Source organism: Phoxinus phoxinus, assembly GCF_949152265.1.
Source record: "Phoxinus phoxinus genome assembly, chromosome: 11".
NCBI lineage: Eukaryota > Metazoa > Chordata > Actinopteri > Cypriniformes > Leuciscidae > Phoxinus > Phoxinus phoxinus.
In genome coordinates, this window is record NC_136886.1 from 10,375,116 (window position 1) to 10,396,088 (window position 20,973).

The 20,973-nt window shown below is 35.3% G+C and overlaps 2 protein-coding genes across 4 annotated transcripts in view; one reads left to right on the forward strand and one right to left on the reverse strand.

Annotated features, from left to right (window-relative positions):
* The first annotated feature begins 3,453 nt into the window (after positions 1 to 3,453).
* The window catches only part of ppil1 (peptidylprolyl isomerase (cyclophilin)-like 1), a 42,172-nt gene continuing 24,652 nt past the window's right edge, over positions 3,454 to 20,973 (forward strand). The window contains exons 1-5 of one of the 2 annotated variants that reach the window (XM_079627883.1): positions 3,454 to 3,591; positions 7,332 to 7,389; positions 10,371 to 10,525; positions 10,818 to 10,886; positions 11,275 to 11,589. In XM_079627883.1, the coding sequence (XP_079484009.1) occupies positions 7,334 to 7,389; positions 10,371 to 10,525; positions 10,818 to 10,886; positions 11,275 to 11,495 (501 nt within the window). In that variant the 5' untranslated portion in view covers positions 3,454 to 3,591; positions 7,332 to 7,333 and the 3' untranslated portion in view covers positions 11,496 to 11,589. Of the gene's footprint in view, positions 3,592 to 7,208; positions 7,390 to 10,370; positions 10,526 to 10,817; positions 10,887 to 11,274; positions 11,590 to 20,973 lie in introns of those variants that run through there. The other variant, XM_079627882.1, reaches the window with a different exon arrangement.
* On the reverse strand, positions 11,721 to 20,321 carry LOC307006651 (sodium- and chloride-dependent GABA transporter 2-like). 2 transcript variants are annotated; one of them, XM_079627837.1, is made up of 14 exons: positions 20,056 to 20,321; positions 19,221 to 19,355; positions 18,599 to 18,739; positions 16,721 to 16,808; positions 16,335 to 16,467; positions 15,998 to 16,132; positions 15,764 to 15,867; positions 14,963 to 15,087; positions 14,512 to 14,624; positions 14,281 to 14,415; positions 14,018 to 14,120; positions 13,825 to 13,925; positions 13,415 to 13,585; positions 11,721 to 13,023 (listed from the first exon to the last, which is right to left on the reverse strand). In XM_079627837.1, the coding sequence occupies exons 1-14, from the start codon at positions 20,222 to 20,224 to the stop codon at positions 12,907 to 12,909; spliced, it is 1,770 nt and encodes a 589-aa protein (XP_079483963.1). In that variant the 5' UTR covers positions 20,225 to 20,321; the 3' UTR covers positions 11,721 to 12,906. The 2 variants fall into 2 exon arrangements, with proteins under 2 accessions (XP_079483963.1, XP_079483964.1); XM_079627838.1 differs by having other exon boundaries at positions 12,774 to 13,023; positions 14,963 to 15,057; positions 20,056 to 20,281.

A 20,973-nucleotide genomic window follows, 5' to 3' on the forward strand; every position in this document is an offset into this window, starting at 1 on the left:
TATTGTATCAGGCTCCTCCCCTTTTGGGCATCATTATGTTTCATAATTTATGATCAAAATATTTTCTAATCTTGACAAAACACATATTGTCAGAAAGGTCTGAGTCTCAATGTTCCATATTTTGTGACAGAAGTGATATTTGGACAGAAATTGATACATTTATTATGGCAGAATGCATACAGTTAAATTCAATGGAATTTAATGACACCCGGAGGCTACTTTTGGTAATACGCCTAAACAAAATCTCATGGGAACTTCAATTTTTATGATATCAACTTCAAATTTGGAACACACCTTGGTTAGATTTTTGGCTTTGATTTTATAGTAATTTTATAGTAAAAACTATTTTGTAAAATATATATTTTATATAAAATAAAAATATTAAATAAATTATATTGGATTTAATGTAAATTTAAACTTCCATAACTTTTTTATACTTTAATTTTTTGAAGTGCTTTCACATCAGCAATAATCTGTAATTTTTTCCCTTTAAAACAAGACCAAACTTAGGTCTATACTCCAAAGCATTCTTGAATTACAACCATTTTAGCTTGAATAGTGCATTTTAATGTCCATTCTCAAAAAGGGGAGTGACAGCTAAAGGGTTAAATCATTAACCTTCTACTACCATATTCTTGTCTGGAGGGAAAATGTGATGCAATGACAAGAGGCACAATAGAGTGTTTGTGTGCTGGAGAATCCTGGCAACTCATTCCCTTGGGCCAGTAATCCCTCAGGTCATTGCCCCCACCCTCCCTCCTCCATTCCCTCTTTTTATCCCTCTCTCTTTCCACCTTCCCTCTCACACACATACACTTCCTCTGTCTCACTGTTCTTTCACTTACTCTTCCAAGAATCCTCAAACCAGCCATTTTAGTTTAGATCAGTCTCACATACAGGTGTGCATTTCCCCTCATGTACAGTTTGTTTCGTGGAAATGGTTGATGTTTTGTCGCTTCTTTCGGGTACTGGTTTCTCAGGAGGCCTTGCTGACAGCCAGCTGATCCCCATGTTCCTCCATCCTCTCGCCTCACAAAATCAGACCTCAGGGATCTCATTAGCAATCCACACAGGCTTTTGGATATAGTGAGGCATTGACCTGTTGCCTGGGTTACAATACAGTCCCTGTGTCCCAGCATTAACTCCTGCTAGGGTTGGAACTTTCATATCCTTTGTTCATTGCACAAACTAAAAAAAAATCTAAATCTACAAAGAATCTACATTTTTATTGACTGCAGTAATTCAAACAATAATAATTGTATATGTGTATCAAATAGGCATCAAAAACCACAGAGCCCCGTATCTATTTTTTATTGACACAAGCAGTTTAAATAATTATTTTATAATGTATGTGCATCATATGCTATTTATGCATAACTCCACTGACTTTAATTTTACCTGACACCTTTTTAGTAGGCCCTGAACAAACCTTGAGCACAAGCATTTCATCGTCCCTCCCAATACCTTACATAGCTCTAAATGCCAAAATCGGGATTTAATAGTGCTTTTAGAGTGTGGAACTTTATTTTTCTTGTCGACAAAGTATGTATCTGCAAAATCAAGTTCCAGATTTAAGTTAAAAATAAGACAGATAAAAATTGCACCTCCTTTAAATTTTGAACAGGTAAGCTGACAATAATCTTTACACTAGTAATGCCCAACAGTATTGTATTTTTATAGAGCCGTAATTCGTGCCTGAGACGTTAAGAAATGTTTAATTTGACTGATTAAGAGTGTCGTATAGGCTACGTAAAATGGTGGACGTGAGTGTTAACAAATTAAAAGAAAAAAAAACTAGTAACTTTTAACGTGAGCAAAAAGGAGGAATAATAAGGTCTAAAAAGATATATAATCGAGATGTGAGTGCGAGACGAGGGATACCAAATAGAACCAAATAGATGTGATACGAACATTGATAAAGTCGTGAGTACGAGTCAGGGCAGTCTGAGTTAAGAAGACACACGTGTCTGATCAGTCTACACATTGACATTTTAACCTCATTTAGCGTTACTTTGTCAGCCATTACATGTAAAAGCCCATTCAGTGTACAGTTAATACGAACTCCAGTCAGATTTAATGGTAAAATGCTTTTATTAATCATTTTGTGAGATTATTATGAGAACACAGTAACTAGTGATCCGTTGAAATAGTTCATGATATAGTCAGTTCATTAGCATATTTCATAGAAGATTAAAAACTGAGAAAGAGTATTAGAAAGAGTATTAAAATGTGCATCAATTTAATCATCAATTTAGTGCATCAATGTGTTATCAATGCCAGAGTAATGTGAATAAATAGCTTAAATAGTTCAAATGCATGGCTCTCTTGTATTCATGTTAAAGGAGTTCGTGATACTTGAATGACGTTATTCGTCAGACCTTTCCTTTATGCCATGTGAGAGCGGGCACAGCATGTGAGCATGTATTTCTTGAGAATTGAGTGTGGTATGAAGAGTAATGTGCCTAGTGCTATGTACCTGCTTAGACATTTGCACTATCAAACATGTGATTGTTTATGATAATCTGTTAAGGTATCACACAATAACAGAAGTTCAGAAGTGAAATAGCATTCAGTATGTGATGAAGTGCAGTGTACATGCAAAGAAAAGAGTTCCTTGTTTGACCTGTGTATTTCATGTCTTTTGAACAGAAATAAATGCGTTGCCCCAGGAAGTGACATTGCATCCTTCTTAAAAGTGTAACACACAAGTCTTTTTAATAATGTTAAACATTGATAATTATGCATAATTTGACATTGATAATCTTGCATAATAATTGATCTATCATATTTTCTGATTATATGTTTGAATTAGAAAATATTTCGGTTTAATATTCTCTATTTTATTTTTGTGGTCAAATGAATAAAAAATGAATGTAAGAATGTAGTAAAAAAGTATATCAGTTGGGCCTTCAGTTTGTCTATTCAACACCTCGATGGAGTTTATTATCATTGTAAACAATTCAAATGATCAGAGGAGCACACAAAGGACACATTTACTGATTGCCAATCTTTTTTTTAACTTTTATCTAACAATGAATATTAGAAAGGAGAGTAAACCTTAAAAATAAAGAGGAGAGTAGGTTTATTCTTGTCCGTTGCCCTTATGTGTGACCCAGAACAAGAGACACAGAGGATGGGGCGTGGACTTTTTGAAGGTTAAAAGCTTGTCTCATTTGTGTACTCAGAAACCCAGAGGCACTTCCACACTAAACTAACCAATCACAGAGCACAAGACACACCTGCTCATAGAAGAAGGGCAGGGATTGGTCACAGTGTAAAAATGACACCTGGGCAGGGCTCCAAGGTGTACCTGAAAACCTAGATGTTTTGTAGGAACGGTTTCTTCGCTTCAGGAGCTTTAGGAGATTGTGTTTCTTCTTGAGCTTGAGACTCCATTAGTAATGTCCTTGTGTCTTCTTCAGCTGTCCTCAGACCGGTTCGAGAGGTTTGGCCTAACGTGGAAGAAGCAATCATACCTTTATCAAGAGGAAGGAGCAGGAAGTGATCTTCCTCAGCTTAAGCGACGCTGCGACACAATGGCATCTCTTGTGCGTGACTCCATACTGAATGACTGCAACAGGAATTGATAGGGTAACTAAAAGTTATTTTAATTTTTTTCAATACATTCAACAATTTGACCAAATGATTAATTAATTGCAAATAAATGTCTTTAAATTTCTTTCAGTTAATATATACAACAGAAATGCTAATAGTAAACTATAAAAAAAGACAATAAGATGGAATAAAACATACATAGTATTTTAGATTTTTGTAATTATAAAAAATCCTTTGTTACTTTAATATAAAAATGAAGTATGCATTTTAGTATGATATGTCAATCATTGAAATGTGTTAAACATAATGGACTATGAGTGCCCAGCATGTTAACTTTCACTTCCGTAATGTGTCAAACCTGTTTGATCAGTTTAAAACAAAAGGGCTATGAAGTACAATATGTAAAGCATTTAAATACATTACGTGAAATAATACAACAGAAGTTTTTAATGTTATAATTTAATGGTGTTAAACATAAAATAGACTTGTTGCATCTGAGAAACAGTTTAAAGACTTTGAAAATTGATTGACAGATGGACACATGCTCTCATACGCATTCTTTTTCCTCTCTTAATAAAAAGGTATTGGTAACAAGAGAAATGAAACAACAATAGAGCCAAAATATAGACTCACTTAGCTTGGTTCCAGTAGTAAGTGAGTGATCTCGAATCTTATCTAATCTAACGTACAGGTGAGGGGTCAGTCAGGTGCACATCAGGTTTAGGTGACAAAGATCAGCCATTTTGATTAGCATGACTAAGCGCTTTCCTTCCCACCTACGTTGTGTGGTTGTAATGGGATTTGGAGGCTGTAGACACAATTTTGTTTTGATGAAGGTGCGACTAATTAGTTGAAATCTCTCAGGTCAAAGAGACGTCTCAAAGGTCATAGTTGCCAAGCAGACAGGGCAGGGCAAACACTTAAGAAGAAAACTTCTGGGGTTTCAATGTTTTTTTGTTCTTTCTAATAATGGTTGTCAAGAAAATGAGTAAGGAGTTACTGCAAAGTGGAAGTGGTCCAGTCAAAATGAAAAATGAACAGCTTACATCAAAAGGATTGGAGTCTGATGCAAGATAAGCGCCGTTTAAAGGAAGTATATGAAGCTATTAAAAACAAATGACGGGCAAGTCAGGAAAGTAGATAATCATTAACAAACACCTTACAACGTCTTGCTAAAGTACACTAACTATCATTTTATAGTGACACACAATATGAAAAGCTTAGAGTCTTCCCTCTTGTTTCAGATGGGGCGAAAAAGTTGTAAAAAAAATCAATGGCAAATCATTTGAGATCTACATTGGATGCCCATCTCCATCTTACAAGGCAGTTTTGGATGTTATATCTTCTCTAATACTGCCTGGTAATGATGCAGATGGTCCTCTACGGGCATCGTTAAAAATGCTTTGCATCTGGGTGTGGACACACGCAGACTATGCAAATATGCGCACATACAAATACACAAATGAAAATATGAAATGTGTTCTTTGGCTATAGTTGCTTTGAATGCCATGATGCTAAAGAAGTTCATCCATTGTCTCTAGGGTACATCTTACCCGGCAGTGCTTGGCTGTTCACTGATGTTCTAACACTGTCTGGTAACGATGCACTCTGGGGGCTCAGTCACCATGGAGTTAATAGAATATGAACAGAAAATGCTTTAAAATAATATTAAATTGTGAAGTATATGAAATAAAGCATTTTGGCATGTGACTTTAGAATTTGTTATTAAATCACATCAGTGATCTAAATGAGAAAAAACAGCTGAGACGGCTCGATTAAAATAAAAGGAGTGTGATTAAATAACAGAGAAGGACATAGACCATCAGTAAAGTTCTGAACCGCACCCTGTTACATCCAAATGCCTGCATGAATGTCACGAAAGTAATTCCTCCATATCACACACCCTCTAATGTGTAATGTGCTGCTAGTCAACGATCAGTTCATCCTCCTTTTCTTGTGTCTTATTGTGTGCATGACACCTGAGATCTGTGTGACAAACAGTAATTGAACTGCACCTACATAGGTCACCTTTCCTGTTTGCTGTACAGAACGGGAAGTAATGATTTGAAACCCATTTTACTTATTTTCCGGGTCATAATGGAAAATGCGAAGAAAAATCAAACTTTTTAACCAATTTAATGATAAAATAACCCACAGACTCAAATATGACAAATATTGTTTCTTATGGAAAATATATCTGTTGGCATGACCCAATAAAATATTTTGGTTGTATTCTGAATGTGAATAAGAAATAATGTCACTTTCTGTTCATTATAATTGTAGGGCTGTGTTGTTCACCCAGAAATGAAAATTCTGTCATCATTTACTCACCTTCATGCCATTAAAAACATGCATGACACAAACAAACACTTATTTGTGTCTGTACAAAACATTATACACAACCTAATCAAGTTTAGCCTACATCACAATCTATGGATGCTGACTCTTCTGACATTGACACTTTAGGTTTTCTGCTTTTGAACTGTTTTATAAACCTGCCAGGATGAATCTCTGCTTGCACTTTATTCTTTACGCTAAACTGTTTCCTTTAAGACCTTTCTCCTGAAAATAAAATAACCACTTTAATTCGTCATTTTCTTTTTGTCTGCTTTCATCTCTTCTACAGTCACATCATGACATCAGACCCTTTCCTCTGCCTCTCCACTGCAGTAAAATCCTTTGATTTGTGTCTTACCAGGCAAGTTTAGATGTTGATACTCTGTCTAATACTGCCTGGTAATGCCATCAATCACAAGGAATTTGATCAACAGTTATCCTTTTCCTAATGTAGTGACACTGTGACAATAACACAATTTATTTATACCATTTACTCATGTTTAGAATTGCTGTCTAAAACAGTCTTGAGTATGTATTTTCTTGTGACATGTATTAAAGAATATGGATCTGACTGTTATACTTGCATTGTTTAATGTATTCTTATTTTGTATTTGTCAATTAACGCAATAAAAATAAAATGGATTTACATCAAATACAGATTTTGTGTGTCACTGCAGATGAAACACAGTGTTCAGATGACCAATGAAGTTGCATAAACTTTTCTTTTTTTCTGATTATAAGGATTTTTATACACCATTGAAAGGCTATACAAAATACAATTTTCTTTAAATGAAAACAATTATACTTTGTAGTGTACAAATATATCAGTAAATAGTTTACTTTGAACAAAAACTCACAAAGTGCAATAGATAGCCAATTTTTAGAGCTGAGCAAAACTACACACACACACACACACACACACACACACACACACACACACACACACACACACACACACACACACACACACACACACACACACACACACACACACACACACACACACACACACACACACACACACACACACACACACACACAGAGAGAGAGAGAGAGACATACACACAAAATTAACATAGAAAAGAGAAACTTAGAAAAACAAAAAAAGTCTAGAATTATATAGTATTAGAAATATATATCTATAGGTCTATATCAATTGCTAATAGGCTACTATAACATTTTAGACTTTTTTTAAGTTCATTGAGAGTGCAAAGGTAGTATGTGGATGTATCTTTTACATGGGATGTGTAAAATCAGGCAGCGTGGCTTTTCATCCAGTCCACTAGATGTCAGCACTTACATCGTGTAGTCTTGACGGTTTACAATAATAACGAATAAACCTAAACTGTGCTACTACTTCCGTATCACGCTTTACGACATAATTTCAAATATTAAAAACAATAATACATTCTGTCTAAATCATATTTGTTGATCAACAGACATGACTGGAATACCGCCGGATTCTTGGCAACCCCCCACAGTATCGTTGGATACAACGTAAGTCGCACAATGAATTGTGAATGAATGAGTGAGACACGTTTTGATAACACATTGCACATATCACTATAGCTGTGTGGTCATTGTTGTATCCGTTTTATTAAGTTTATATATAGATAAACGTGTAGCTTTAACGATTGATTGATTGTATGAATGATGCAAAAGGGTAGATCTAATCACGCACTGATTAGAGATTGTTTTAGATCAGAGTGCTAACGTTACCCATGTCCGACTATAATTCGGTTCTTCCGAACAGTTTCAAAAATCACTCGTTCAATTATTATTGTAAGTTGTGACGTAATTTCGCCGTTTCATTTATTAATGTGCATTAGACAACGCTACATTTTTTATTGTTCCTGAAAGATGTTATATGCTCGTGTTGTGTGTAGCCTAATTAATTTACTAAGTAACCGAATTACTGTAAATTAATTTTCCCTTGAAAAAGTAAAGGAGGGATTACGTTACTCTGAACTGTGCTGTACTTTTGTAAGTAGGCCTACTTCTGATGTAATTCCATTAAATACTGTATAGATTATAAAACAATAGTGGATTTAACATCACAATTTCATGTTATTCTTATTGGAACTTCTCCCTTTACACACAGTTCAGTTCAATAATAATTTATGCAATTGTATATTTTTTATTTGAAAGAATCAAAAGTGCATTTTCATGTCTATCCTTGGATTGTTCAACTGGTTAAGGTTGATATGGGATTTAGAAAGTAATAAGTAATCCAATACATTTTATAGAGAGTAATTAGTCAATAATCAAATTTTTCGGTTGACGATGTAATTAGTAGCTAGTTATTAAGGTAACAATATTTTACAGTGTCCTTGCTACGCATTACATGTAGTTACATACTGACTGTAACAATAAATTATGCATAATTACATGAAACTAACCCAAACCAAACCCTATTCCTCCTAACCCTATTACATGTAGTTAATTATGCATAACACAGAGACCTTAAAATAAAGTACCTTTATTAATTACTTTTTTAGAGCAACTTAGCCAACACTGAAGCTCTTACATACAGAAGCAAGATGTTTGTGAATTTCTAAATTTTGCATGGCAAATTCTATATTCACAAAAACTGCAACTTTTATCTATACCAAAATGAGTCGCTGAAAGAGTTCTTAATGCTTATTACCAAAACAAAGAAACAGTGTAAGTGTAATGCCCTTCCTTACTCTACATTTCCAAATATGTGACCCTGGACCACAAAACCAATTTTTTCATAGGACAATATTTGGCCGAGATACAACTATTTGAAAATCTGGAACCTGAGGGTGTAAAAAAAAAAATCTAAACGTTGAGAAAAGTGCCTTTAAAGTTGTCCATTTATGTTCGCGATTGTGCTGCATCCACTCACAAAAATAAATGTTTTATATATTTATGGTAGGAAATTTACAAAATGTCTTCATGGAACATGATCTTTACTTAATATCCTAATGATTTTTGGCATAAAAGAAAAATCTATAATTTTGACTCATATAATTTATTGCAAATATACCCGTGCGACGTGACTAGTTTTGTGATCCAGGGAAACATATGATAGATTTTGAATTTGCTTTTGGGAAAAATAAAAAAAAATTTTTTTTTTTTGCTCTTTCCTCTTCAAGGTGTTTTTTAGTATGAATTTTTTTCAAAAAAAGTAATCTTTATTGTCTGTTATCAATCATCTGTTTCAATCTGTAACTTTCAACTGAATTCTTGATAAAAAATTATAATTTATTAACAGACATTTTGTATGCTTGATGATAAAACTAGCAATCCACCATTAAAATTCAGCTATAAAACTAACTTACTTTTGGCCTATAGGACCTGTCCAAATTGGAGATGGCTTTCTGCTCAGAATGAGTCACTAAATTGTTTAAAATTGTTTAAAACAGTTAGATGGGTCCATTTAAAAGATCCAGTTCAAAAGAACAATTCATACGTAAATCGGACATTGCTAGTAGACATTAAAGATACAATATGTAACAAATTTGTAATAAAAGATCCAAAAATCACTTGGACAGTGTGATAGCCTATATTTCCTGCAGTTATGTACTTACAATATCCCAAAAGTCTCCAAAGATTTTTTATTTCTGAGAAATTCCAATTTTAAATAATTGTCCGTCCCGGAAAAAAATGTCGCCTGTCAGTGACGCAATATCCGCTCTATCCTTGGTTTCTGCAATATCACGTGGACAAATGCGGAAGTGGTGGTTATAGCTGTTGTGTACATCATGGATCACAATTACTCTTTGGCGAGTATTGAAGTGCCAACAAAACGTAAGCGTCCATATGGGGATACACGCAGAATTTGTGACAAACGGAGGAATAAAACAAGGATAAATATCGGTGTGGCGTGAAAAGTCACAAAAAGTGAAGTGAGAGAGAGAGAAGGGGGACAGAATTAGTAAAGTTCCTCTAGCTGGGACACGAACTCAGGCCTCCCACGTTATATGATGGCACACTTGCCCACAACACTATCGTGATGCGATATATCAACATTATAAATTATACAAAATTGAAAATATTCAGCCATTACTTGCAAATGTCCGTTCAAATTTAATTTTACTACGATTGGTTTGAACACGTAAAACAACACTTCATTAACTATAAACATCCTAAAACTACACAGCATTAACCTAACAAATCATTTGACAAATAGCTGTAACAGGATAATATAGCATTACATTTTGCGTTCCTTGTAGTTAATTCATTATCATGACATAAAAATTCGCGTTCAGACGTATAGGTAATACAAAAACTAATAAATTACCTCATCCGTGATCATGATTCATTAATTCCATACGTCTCTGGATGTTGAAAACGACATCTCCCATCGTTCCACTCTCCTTCATAGTGTCATCAAGCTTCGCCTTTGTTATTGTTGCAAACAGCGCCCTATTGTGGCTTACAATCTTACATACTGTAGCTTTAACCTTTAATAGCATATTACCACATACCCACACTTCACATTGTCTTTTCAGGATGGGAGCTTTAGTGCTAGAACTGTACTGGAATCATGCGCCAAAAACATGCAAGAATTTTGCAGAGCTGGGCAGAAGAGGATATTACAACAACATCAAGTTCCACCGCATCATCAAAGACTTTATGGTTCAAGGGGGCGATCCAACAGGCACAGGTGACACAGCCATGGAAACAATACTCATCATTCAACACTCCTTTTAGACATTTAATTTTACAGTTCAATTAGATGAATCAGAGTAAGGTTGTTGAGAAGTCAAATTCTACATAGTTGTTACAGAAAAATTGGTGAATTAATGTCAATTTGCTTTACCAAGGGAAACCATAACTACGTTTGTCTTCAGTACCATAGATGAATGGAATTACATTTTAATTTACTGTCATGGTATGTTTGGGTTGTTTAACCATTAGAGCATTTTTATTAACATTTTTATGACAAAATTCTGCAGGTCGTGGTGGTGCATCTATATATGGCAAGCAGTTTGAGGATGAATTGCATCCAGAGTTGAAATTTACAGGTGAGTAGAAATACAAGACTCAAGAGTGGATTTAATAGTTTTGTATATAGTAGTAACGGGCAGAGCAAAAAAAAAAAAAAAATCCAGCATAAGAACTATAGGGTTGTAGCTTACATTTTTAAATTGCAGATCAGCAAATGCTTGAATGCAGGTTTAAGTGAATCTAAAGATTTGTGGACTTGCTTGGCTCTATTGTAATTGTAAATTGCTCACAGCACTTGACCATAATAAATGTCAGCAATTTAGTGGGTTAAATCGTATTTATCCTAATATAATTGCTTAATTTAATAGTAGATTAAAAGTTTATTATAACTCAAACTGACTTGAAAACCAGTCTTCACACAATTTTCATGATAATTAAAAAAAAATATATAACTGTATTTTGTAGGTGCTGGAATTCTGGCAATGGCCAATGCAGGGCCAGATACAAATGGAAGCCAGTTCTTCCTCTCATTGGCTCCCACACAATGGCTGGATGGGAAACACACTATATTTGGACGGGTCTGCCAGGGAATTGGAGTTCTTAATCGTATTGGCATGGTTGAAACCAACAGTCAGGACCGTCCTATGGATGACATAAAAATTCTCAGAGTGAACGTACCTAACTAAGATGTCTAACATTTTATGCCTTATTTTTGTACAGCCCTTTTATTACATTAAACTTTCAGAGTTTTCATTAAATATGTTCTCTGTTCTCTTGGTTACCCCGAGTACAAATCTCTGGCCAGAGGGTGGCGTCTTAACTATATGAGTTTGGGTTCTGTATAGAGAAACTGTCTTTTTAAAGTGTACATTCCTTTACATTATGCTAAATGACACACAGAAATGATTATTTGGCAACTCGTATGAATGTAATTGGAGATGACAGTTATGGTTTCAACACACTCACACTGCATTAGTTGCTCATAGATCAGTAAAGATGTCTGGGTGTTTGAAATGCTTTCTTTGGAACAAAATAAGAGAAAACTATCATACAATTTCTCACATAAAATATGGAGATAAAGTGTACTTGTGCCACAGCACAAGGCCACCAACAAAATATGCAGTCATAAGTCATTGTTTCGTTTATAACTGCTGGCAGACATGCTAACTAGCCATAAAAAAGGGTTAAATACAAAAATTATTAAATTATTTATCTTCTACCCCATTTGAATGAAGAGGATTTGCAGATCTGATAATGTAAAAATGATTCTGCTACACATTCTGTAAATACATGTTTGATTTACATTTCATTTAATCTGTTATACAAAGTATAATGAATCTAAAAAAATATTACAAAGTGATTAAAAGAATAAAAATCTTATTATAGAAAGATTATATACTACTTTAAAAATAATTTATCTCCTTACATGATAAAAATACATGACCTGTACTTCCAAACACCTTGGTGCTGAGTAAGCACATTTTACATAATGCCCTCAAAGTATGTGAAACACTGAATATCACTGAAAGAAATATCAATAAAGCTCTTACCATGGATCAAATAAAAACAGAGCCTGAAGGCTCAGTTTATCTCATAACAGGTTAACTTGCATGAGAAGATCATAAAGAACATTTCTAATAACCCGTCCCTGTGAGAATAGCCAGTTGTCAAAATGCATGATTAGTTTGCTTTTCATCATGGGCGCCCTGCTTTAAGGCGATGCATGCAGTATGTGTTTGCATAGTAAAAGTGTCTGCATCTGTAAATATGAGGTACGATTTAGTTTTCCTTATGAGACAAACAATCTTTTATCAAAACTTGAGCTCATAAACAGTACCAAAAATAAATGTTTTATATCGCTAAAAACAAGGCACTATTCAATTTCTGTATGCAGAAGGGAGAAAATATGCAGTTGTGTCAGGTGTTTACTTATGTTACTCTTTTGCCTTTTTAATCTATTAAACTTTCACTAGGGAACATTACTTCAAAATTAATAACTATATGGAATGTACCTGTTTAAGCTTCAAAAGCTTAATTTTGACTGAACTGTGGTTTAATATGTACTGTAGGGACAACTGACTTAATGGCAGCTGAGCATTAAAGGTTGTCTGGGGTCTTTTCTCTGTCTGTACAGGATGACAGAGTATAATTATGTGCTGAAGGTCTGTGAGATTGAGGTAGATCCTCTGCTGGAGTGCAAGCCAACTGGAGACGCTGAGGGCAACACAGACAAAAAAACATTATTCAGTTATCTCTATTACATTTCATCCCATAGGAAATGAACGAAATTCATTCCTGTTGTGCATCAGTTGCCTGCTGGTTCTTCCAAAGGTTTTAATTTAGAAACACTTCAAGACATTTATATATTGTTGAAATAATTTTTTCAAAAAATAAAATATATTAGATAATAAAATCATAAGACATGTAAACATAAAAGCAAAATGTATATATATATATTATATATATTATATAGATATGTCAGCCATGACTATTAATCCTTGAGACCCACCCATGTTTATTTGAGTCTAAACATCTGTGAAATCAGAGAGAAAAAAAACATAAAAGAGTAAAAGACATTTGTTTTGTTTTTCACGACAACATCTACCTTCCAGAGGGTCCCTTTCCCCTTGTACAGTTTGTAGATCATGTTGATGGGGATGAGGGAGAGAGAGGATATAGCCAGGAACCATCCGATACCATATGCCCACCATGGATACACATATGTGTTATTAAATTTCAGGGGACTGTACTTGACCAGAGAGAAAATAAAGGTGCCCTACAGGACATATCAATACAGGTTTGATCAGAACACATATGTATTTAAAAAAAAAGAAAGAACATTCTGTGTGTATATATATATATATATATATATATATATATATATATAAGCATAATAGGGCAAATATATATAATTTTTACGTTGCAGTTTTCATTATGCATATGAAAGTTTGGTAATGTATTTCAATAAACTGTGCTGAGTGCTTCTATTTTACCCTGTGACAGAAACACACTTACTACACAGACAGAGGGGGTGACATAGAGCCAACAGTATTTCATCACAGGCCAGGGTTTGTAACCAATCATGTCTTCTATGTTCTCATAGAATCGGTCAGCACCTTGGAGAGAGACAGCTCAATTTTAAGCACATAAAGTCCCATGAAAGAGTAGTAAGTACAATTTAAGGCTCATTTAAATGTAGGCTACTCACCATATACCCAGCCAATGGCCACAGACTGACAGGTAGCCAGGAACAGGAGAGTTGCTCCACTGTACACGTAATGATCAAACAACTGAATGATGTACAGACCACCCTGTGAAACAAAAAGTAGGACACTTTTGTTATAAAACAATGATATTCTAATGAAGAGAATGCAAAGCCATGCACTACAAAAACTCCTGTAGGATCAGAAATGCCTCCCAAAAACAACATTTTTACAAATTTACAGGTTTCATTATATAAAAATATTATACCTCTGTAATCATGAAGAGGCTCATCAGGTAACAGAAAAGGCAAATCCCTAAAAGCAGCATCTCTCTTCTGAGGCCACGTCTCAACACAGGAAAGATGTCTGTCACTGATGTCATTATGCTCTCCAGTCCAACAAACTGAGTGACAAGAGAAAAGACATTGGACGGGGAGGCAGGAACAGGGGGGAGGGCAAAGCAACAGATTTTAGGCTTAGAAAGAGAAAAGGGTCTAACCTGGCTGTCCAAGCCCAAAAGGATGATCATGGTGAAGAAACACACAGCCCAGAACTGAGACCATGGCAACATTGTCACCGCCTGAGGGTACACTATAAACACCAGTCCTGGACCTAACGACAGCCAAGGGAGGAGGTACAATGTGGTACAGTGACCCAACACCACCTAGAGCCTCTTATACATTATCCTACTACATAGCTACCAAATTAATTAATAAAGATAGTATATTGATTTGAACTTAATTTTATTAAGACACAAAATGTCACAATTGAAAATAGCCCTTGCAAAGGATGACAAGTTATTTTTTTGAATAACAAAGACTATTGAATTGAGGCAGTGACAATGAGACCGTATTAAAACAAACAATGTTATTCCATCTAAAATTATGTTTGATCATTTATTTGATATGTTGGAAAGTTTCAAAGGAACAATAAAAAAAGTTTTCTCTTACCTGACTCAGCCACAAGGGATATGTCCACACCCTGCTCCTGTGCCATGTGACCCAGAACAGAGAAGATGGCGAATCCACCCAAAAAACTGGTTCCACTGTTCAGCAAGCAGAGGTAGAAAGAGTCCCTAGGAATATTTTTGCATCACAAACATTAGTTTATTGGAGACTGCAAAGCAAATTGGTGGAGCTTACGTCTAGCTCCCCCTCGCTAGACGTCCAGCGAGGAAGAGCGAATGTAATTTGGCCCTATTGGGTGGAGCTTGAATATCCTGCTACACCCTAACCCCACCCACAACTCTATCCCTCCAACCCATTAGATGTCCAGAGAGGTGGAGCTGGACATCATTTGACTCTGCAGTGAGCACCACTTGGCACCACGTGTCTGTTGTGTATTTGGTCAAAAGAAAAAACACCAAATGTAATGGTATCGAAAAATAAATATTTTTTTCTTTTATTTTATCAAAGTAAAAACAGTAATATTGTGAAATATTATTACAATTTGAAATAACAGTTTTCTATTTTAACATTTTAGAATGTAATTTATTCCTGTGATGGCAAAACTATATATGTTCAGAAGCCATTTCTCTCACAAGTAACATTTCTTATTGTTATTGCAGTTGGTCACGATTGTGCTGCTTAATATTTTTGTGGACATTGTGCAATTAAAAAAATAAAACGTTTTTGAAGGGTCTTTTTCTTTGAATTTATTAACTTTTAATCATCTTTAAGTGAAAACTACAGATTCAATTAATCAATTGTATCAGTTAAAATAAAATGTTCTGCTTCATAATGCACACTCACCTGTAACAATTATTGTTATATTGATTGTAGCTTCCAAGACAGCTGAGGTATCCAAGACATATCGCATAAGAATAAAACACCTGAGTACCAGCATCCATCCATACCTTACAAACAAACAAAAAACAAGACAATTCAGAAAGAGTAACTTAAAAAGCACAATACAAGAAAGCAGTAACAGTACAATATCTAAATTAGATTTGCTGTAACTCATTCTAGGCTTTCTAATGTCTTTACCTGTGGGTCAGCTAGCCGTGTCAGATCCGGGTACATATAATAGTGGATGCCGTTGATGGCACCAGGTAGAGTGACCCCTCGTATGAGCAGTATCAGGAGCATTACATAAGGGAATGTTGCTGTGAAATAGACTGCCTGTAAACATAATATTACAGCAGTTAATTGACTTTTGATTGATAATAATGTAGTGTATATTTCATGCTGAAAACGGTTTTCTGTTCTGTCACCGGTAATAAAAAGATTGAAAATTATTTACTTATTTAAGCCATTTGGTGCCATTTTGTATGCTCATTGCTTTTTAATTAAAGGTATTATGGATGTTTGTAAGGACTATAACCTTCCCAGTAGACTTCACGCCTTTCCAGGTGCAGAAGTAGACCAGGATCCAGACAAGTAAGAGAATAAGGGCCAAGTCCCACCTTACTGTTCCCAAATGCTCTATTCCACTGGACAGTTGCAACACTCTGTGGCTGAACATACAGAAAGCGTTCAACAATATAATGAAACTCTGAGTTGGCTGTCTTATGTAAATGAATTGCTATGTAAGAAAGACACAAGCAGATCATTATCATATTCATATACCATGAAATTTGCATGGCACCATGTCCAATTGTAATAGTAATTCTGACCTGGTTTGATGTCAGATTCTCTAAAATGTTAAACTTATAAATGAATTGTTGTTTTATTCCCAGCGTAAGTTCATTGCATTTTCATTTAACTCACTGCCAGAACTCCATCACAGAGGAAGTGGCATTAAGAGGAGACGTCCACTCTGAACTTGAATTCTTCCCACTAAGCACAGTACAAGCATCTAAACCCAAAGAGAAACAAATAAGGTTAAAGGTATAACGATCCTGAAGAACAAATAAAACCAGACCTAATCTTATTAAATATTCATAAATTTCACAAAACATCTATAGCTAAACAATATTCTATATCCCATTCCCAATCCTGGCATAAGCATCAAAGTGGGGAGATATCTGCACAAAGAGATCTCCTTCATATGTGCGTGTGAAGCAAAAATACACAAGCTTCACTATTTTTAGTGAAGTATACCACATGAGGTCCCTTCCGACTCTCAGCCGCCTGCTCAGAGATCAATTTAGATTATAAAGCTCGTTTTGAGGAAAATTGGGTTGTAGCTTGTTGTCTACGTTACTATGATTGGAAGGTGTCATTTGTGTTTTAACGTTTAGCTCATGAGTTATTGATCCGGGAAATTCGAATCTGTAAATATATTGCCAACTTTACTGAACGAGTTAAGCACTGACCGCATTTCTTTTTATTTGAGTCCAAGTTCAAACACTATGAGCCCCTCCATTGTTCAGGTACGGATCTCTGAAACACTGCCAGCGGAAGTGATTGCCCGAGCTCAGGACAAACTCAGCTCAGCTGTCCGAACAGGTTTTGCAAGGGAATGCAAATATCTTACCTTATAAGGAAACGTAAAAGTTTTGCGAGGGAACGTAAAAGTTTTGCGAGGGAATGCTCCCATGCTAAATTTTTTCCACCACCATGTCCCTTTAGGGGCTCCGTACCAAGATGTTCTTTTCATGTGTTCTTTAATGTCTGTTTTAAATATCTGAGAGGTGAATGAAGGGTCTGGACCATGCCAGGAATGCAGTAACGGTGCTTGCTCATTTAGCCCTACTTCCAGAAATGAAATAAGGACTTGTTTTGTAAGGATTTAGAGAGAGGCCTCCAACATGTGTCAATACATATATCTGTTTTTCTAGCTTACTCTGAAAGCTATAGGTCACAGGAATCATTGGAACCAATAGTTTAATTGACCACGTCTTAAAGCAATGACTTTACTGTTCTATATTAAAATGTCCTCACACTGAGAGAAAGAACATGTTATCTGGATGGTTATAATGTTATTTGGAAAAGTCTCCTGTTTATAGTTAGATTCCAACCAAATCTAACCTTGAAGAAGCTGTGTCTGTGTGTGTGTTAGTATTTTGGGTTATAGGTTGACTTGTTGCTCCAGACAAGCTGGCACCTAGAAACGCAGTTCTGTGACCTGGAAGTCACAATATGCCTATCCAGGGTCCGGGTGTCAATCACATTATCGATTGAGATATGCTTCTGTCTATGTGTGGAAAATTACAATGTTAATCTATTTCTTAGCCAATCAGAATAATTCAACCTGAAGTAATGACGTAGCTTAGACCTTGGTAAAATTGCTGTGATTTTAGCAAATGTAAAAACAGAGCGGCCTACGGGAGTCTTGAAGATGACTTCTGCCTGATGAAACTGCAAACTATCTTCAGTAAAATGTTCTTCAAATGACTGCAATGTTTTGCACATGAGTTTTTTTTAGTTTTGAACATCAGACAGCCTGTGTTTGAGTTTTGTGTCTAGAGTTTTGAAAAATGACATCAAGGTTCTGAAATTGGTGCTGAAATTATTTGTAAAAAAACTTTAATATAACTTTAAGCTAGTTGTCCTACTGTTACTAACTTTTTTTTATTTTTTTTAGTAAAGATTGAAGAGCTAGCACTCCATCAAAAACCCAGCCTACTAGCCTGCTACCGAACAAGTATTGTAAATGTAATACAAAGCCTACATACTGTCCATGTGAGCTTCAACCAAATGTACCTGTGTTCCACAGATTGTTGCAGCTGGCCCAGGGTAGTTCTACACTGAAGGCTGAGAATAGGTACAGAAAAGCCCAAACTATGATGGTGATGTAGGTGATTGAGCCATAGAAAATAATCATTTGACTGGCATAACCCATTCCTGAAAAAAGGAGTCATGTTAGTACAGCATTTTTAAACAAATGTTACCTGATTTTCAGGTAACATAGAAATATTGCAATATAGAAAGTATCCAACAAAAATACACAAAAAGTATACACTAGAGATAGAGGACACTGTTTAAAATATAGTTAAGCATTTGTCATTATTTTACTATATTTTATTTTGATTTTTTTTTTTGATTTTTTTTTGAACAATTATAGCAACAAAAGCTTGGTGTTGTGGGCCACTAAATTAGTTTCTAGTAATACAATTCTAATGGGTGATAAGTAGTTTCTACAACTTTAAAAGTGTGGTTGATGAAAAATATCTAGCCTATATTTTAAAATAAACTTAAATTTATACTTTGAACACATTAACTGAACCACAGAAACATTGTTAGCAAATGCATTACAATCTATACAACATTTGACATTATAAGAAGCATCACAAAATCCATACTAATTGAGAAGTGAGCAACCCACCTTCAAAAAGAGGACAGATCTTTCTCCAACATGTGATGCCTCCCTGACTTGTGTACTGACCCAAAGATGTCTCAAGCACAAAAAGCGGGATACCACAAGTAACCAGGTACAGGACGTATGGAATGAAAAAAGCCCCTAAGGATTTAAGATGTTAATGGTAAAATGAAATGATAAATAATCATTTTAAAAAGTCCTATGTGAACCTATACATAAATCCTAAATGTGTGATTTCCAGTATAACTATAGTATAAGTATCATTTGGTTTCTTGTGGAATCCCCCAATTAAATTGGAGATATGACTAAATGTTTTATTGAACATCACTAAGGTTATTCTGACGTAATGTCATATTAATTTTCTTATACTGTATAATGTATACCACATCAGGGTTATATATAAATTACAAATATATATCTATAAAGTCAACCTAACCTCAACATTTTTATATAGAACATTACAAAAAGGTTTAGAATTTTGTATGTTTCTGAATGCTTTTTGTTTAAAGTTAGCCACCTAATGGAATCCAAAAACAAATTGCATAAAAAGATGTAACTGGTTATGAATATGTTAAGTTTGCATGATGTGATAAAAAAAACACAGTAATTTATTAAATGTATGTGAATCAGATGGTTTATAAATGCTTCTCAAAAACAGACATTAAAGGAAACAAAGGCGTATTGCACTTCAAAATCCTAATCTCTTTTTAAAGTCATTTTTAAATACTGTAATGTACTTGTATAATAAAAAATGCAGGCAATGACTTGATCCCTTGATCACAAATAAAATGAAAACCCTAATCAGCAATTTATCAGGTGTAGCCTATTGTCCAATACTCACCTCCTCCATTTTTATAGCAAAGATATGGGAACCTCCAGATATTTCCAAGCCCAATGATTGCTCCGGTTACAGTCAGCAGAAATTCAATCTTGTTAGCCCATTGGCCTCTCTCTTTAGGACTTAGAGCAGCCTGCTGGTTCCCTGTCCGCCTGGTAGAGGTGTCTGCCATACTTACACTGTTTATGTGTGGGAGTCTGTGTCTGTCAGCGCTTACGTATGTGTGTGCGTGCTACGATTCGAAGAAGCTTTTGTATTAGCGCGATTCTTTTTCACAGCTTTTAAGCATTACCAGGGGAGGGCGGTGGGTGTTTAGGCTGCAGGCCAGGAAGAGTAGAGATGTTTAACTTGTTCCGTTTAGTCTATTAGTTCTGTGACTGCAGGCATTTTAATACGCTTTCTTCTCAGCAGTATATTGTCAGAAATAAGGGTACAGTAGTCCATTTCTGTCCCCCAAGGTAGGCTATAATCTACACTAACGTACCCCATAGGACTTATTATTGGACCTCAAGGTATATATGTTCCCAAGCATTAAAAGGTACATATATGTACCGTTTCTTTTAAATGTGTAGCTATTTCAAAAGGTGTTGTCAGTTGTAAGGCTGGAAAAACTGGTTGGAGAGATAGACTGGTCTATGAAACAAAGAACCTTGCTGGAAATTAACATCTGACCTCCTCCATGCAGCCTCACTCCCTTTCACGCCTAAAGACTCACAAGAATATACAGTGCCTTGCGAAAGTTTCTATGTTTTGGATCATGGTCTTGTTGGAAGACAAATCTCCATCCCAGTCTCAGGTCTTTTGCAGACCCCATCAGATTTTCTTCCAGAATGGTCCTGTATTTGGCTCCATCCATCTTCCCATCAATTTTAACCATCTTCCCTGCTGAAGAAAAGCAGGCCCAAACCATGATGCTGCCAC

Excerpts from the sequence above, each read along its gene's own strand:
- LOC307006651 (XM_079627837.1), bottom strand. The coding sequence starts at position 20,224 with ATGGCAGACACCTCTACCAGGCGGACAGGGAACCAGCAGGCTGCTCTA. Across the intron at positions 15,088-15,763 it reads TATAACAATAATTGTTACAG|GGACTCTTTCTACCTCTGCT; the intron begins GTGAGTGTGCAT and ends AAATATTCCTAG. Across the intron at positions 13,024-13,414 it reads GGAAAGGGACCCTCTGGAAG|CGTCTCCAGTTGGCTTGCAC; the intron begins GTAGATGTTGTC and ends TGTTGCCCTCAG.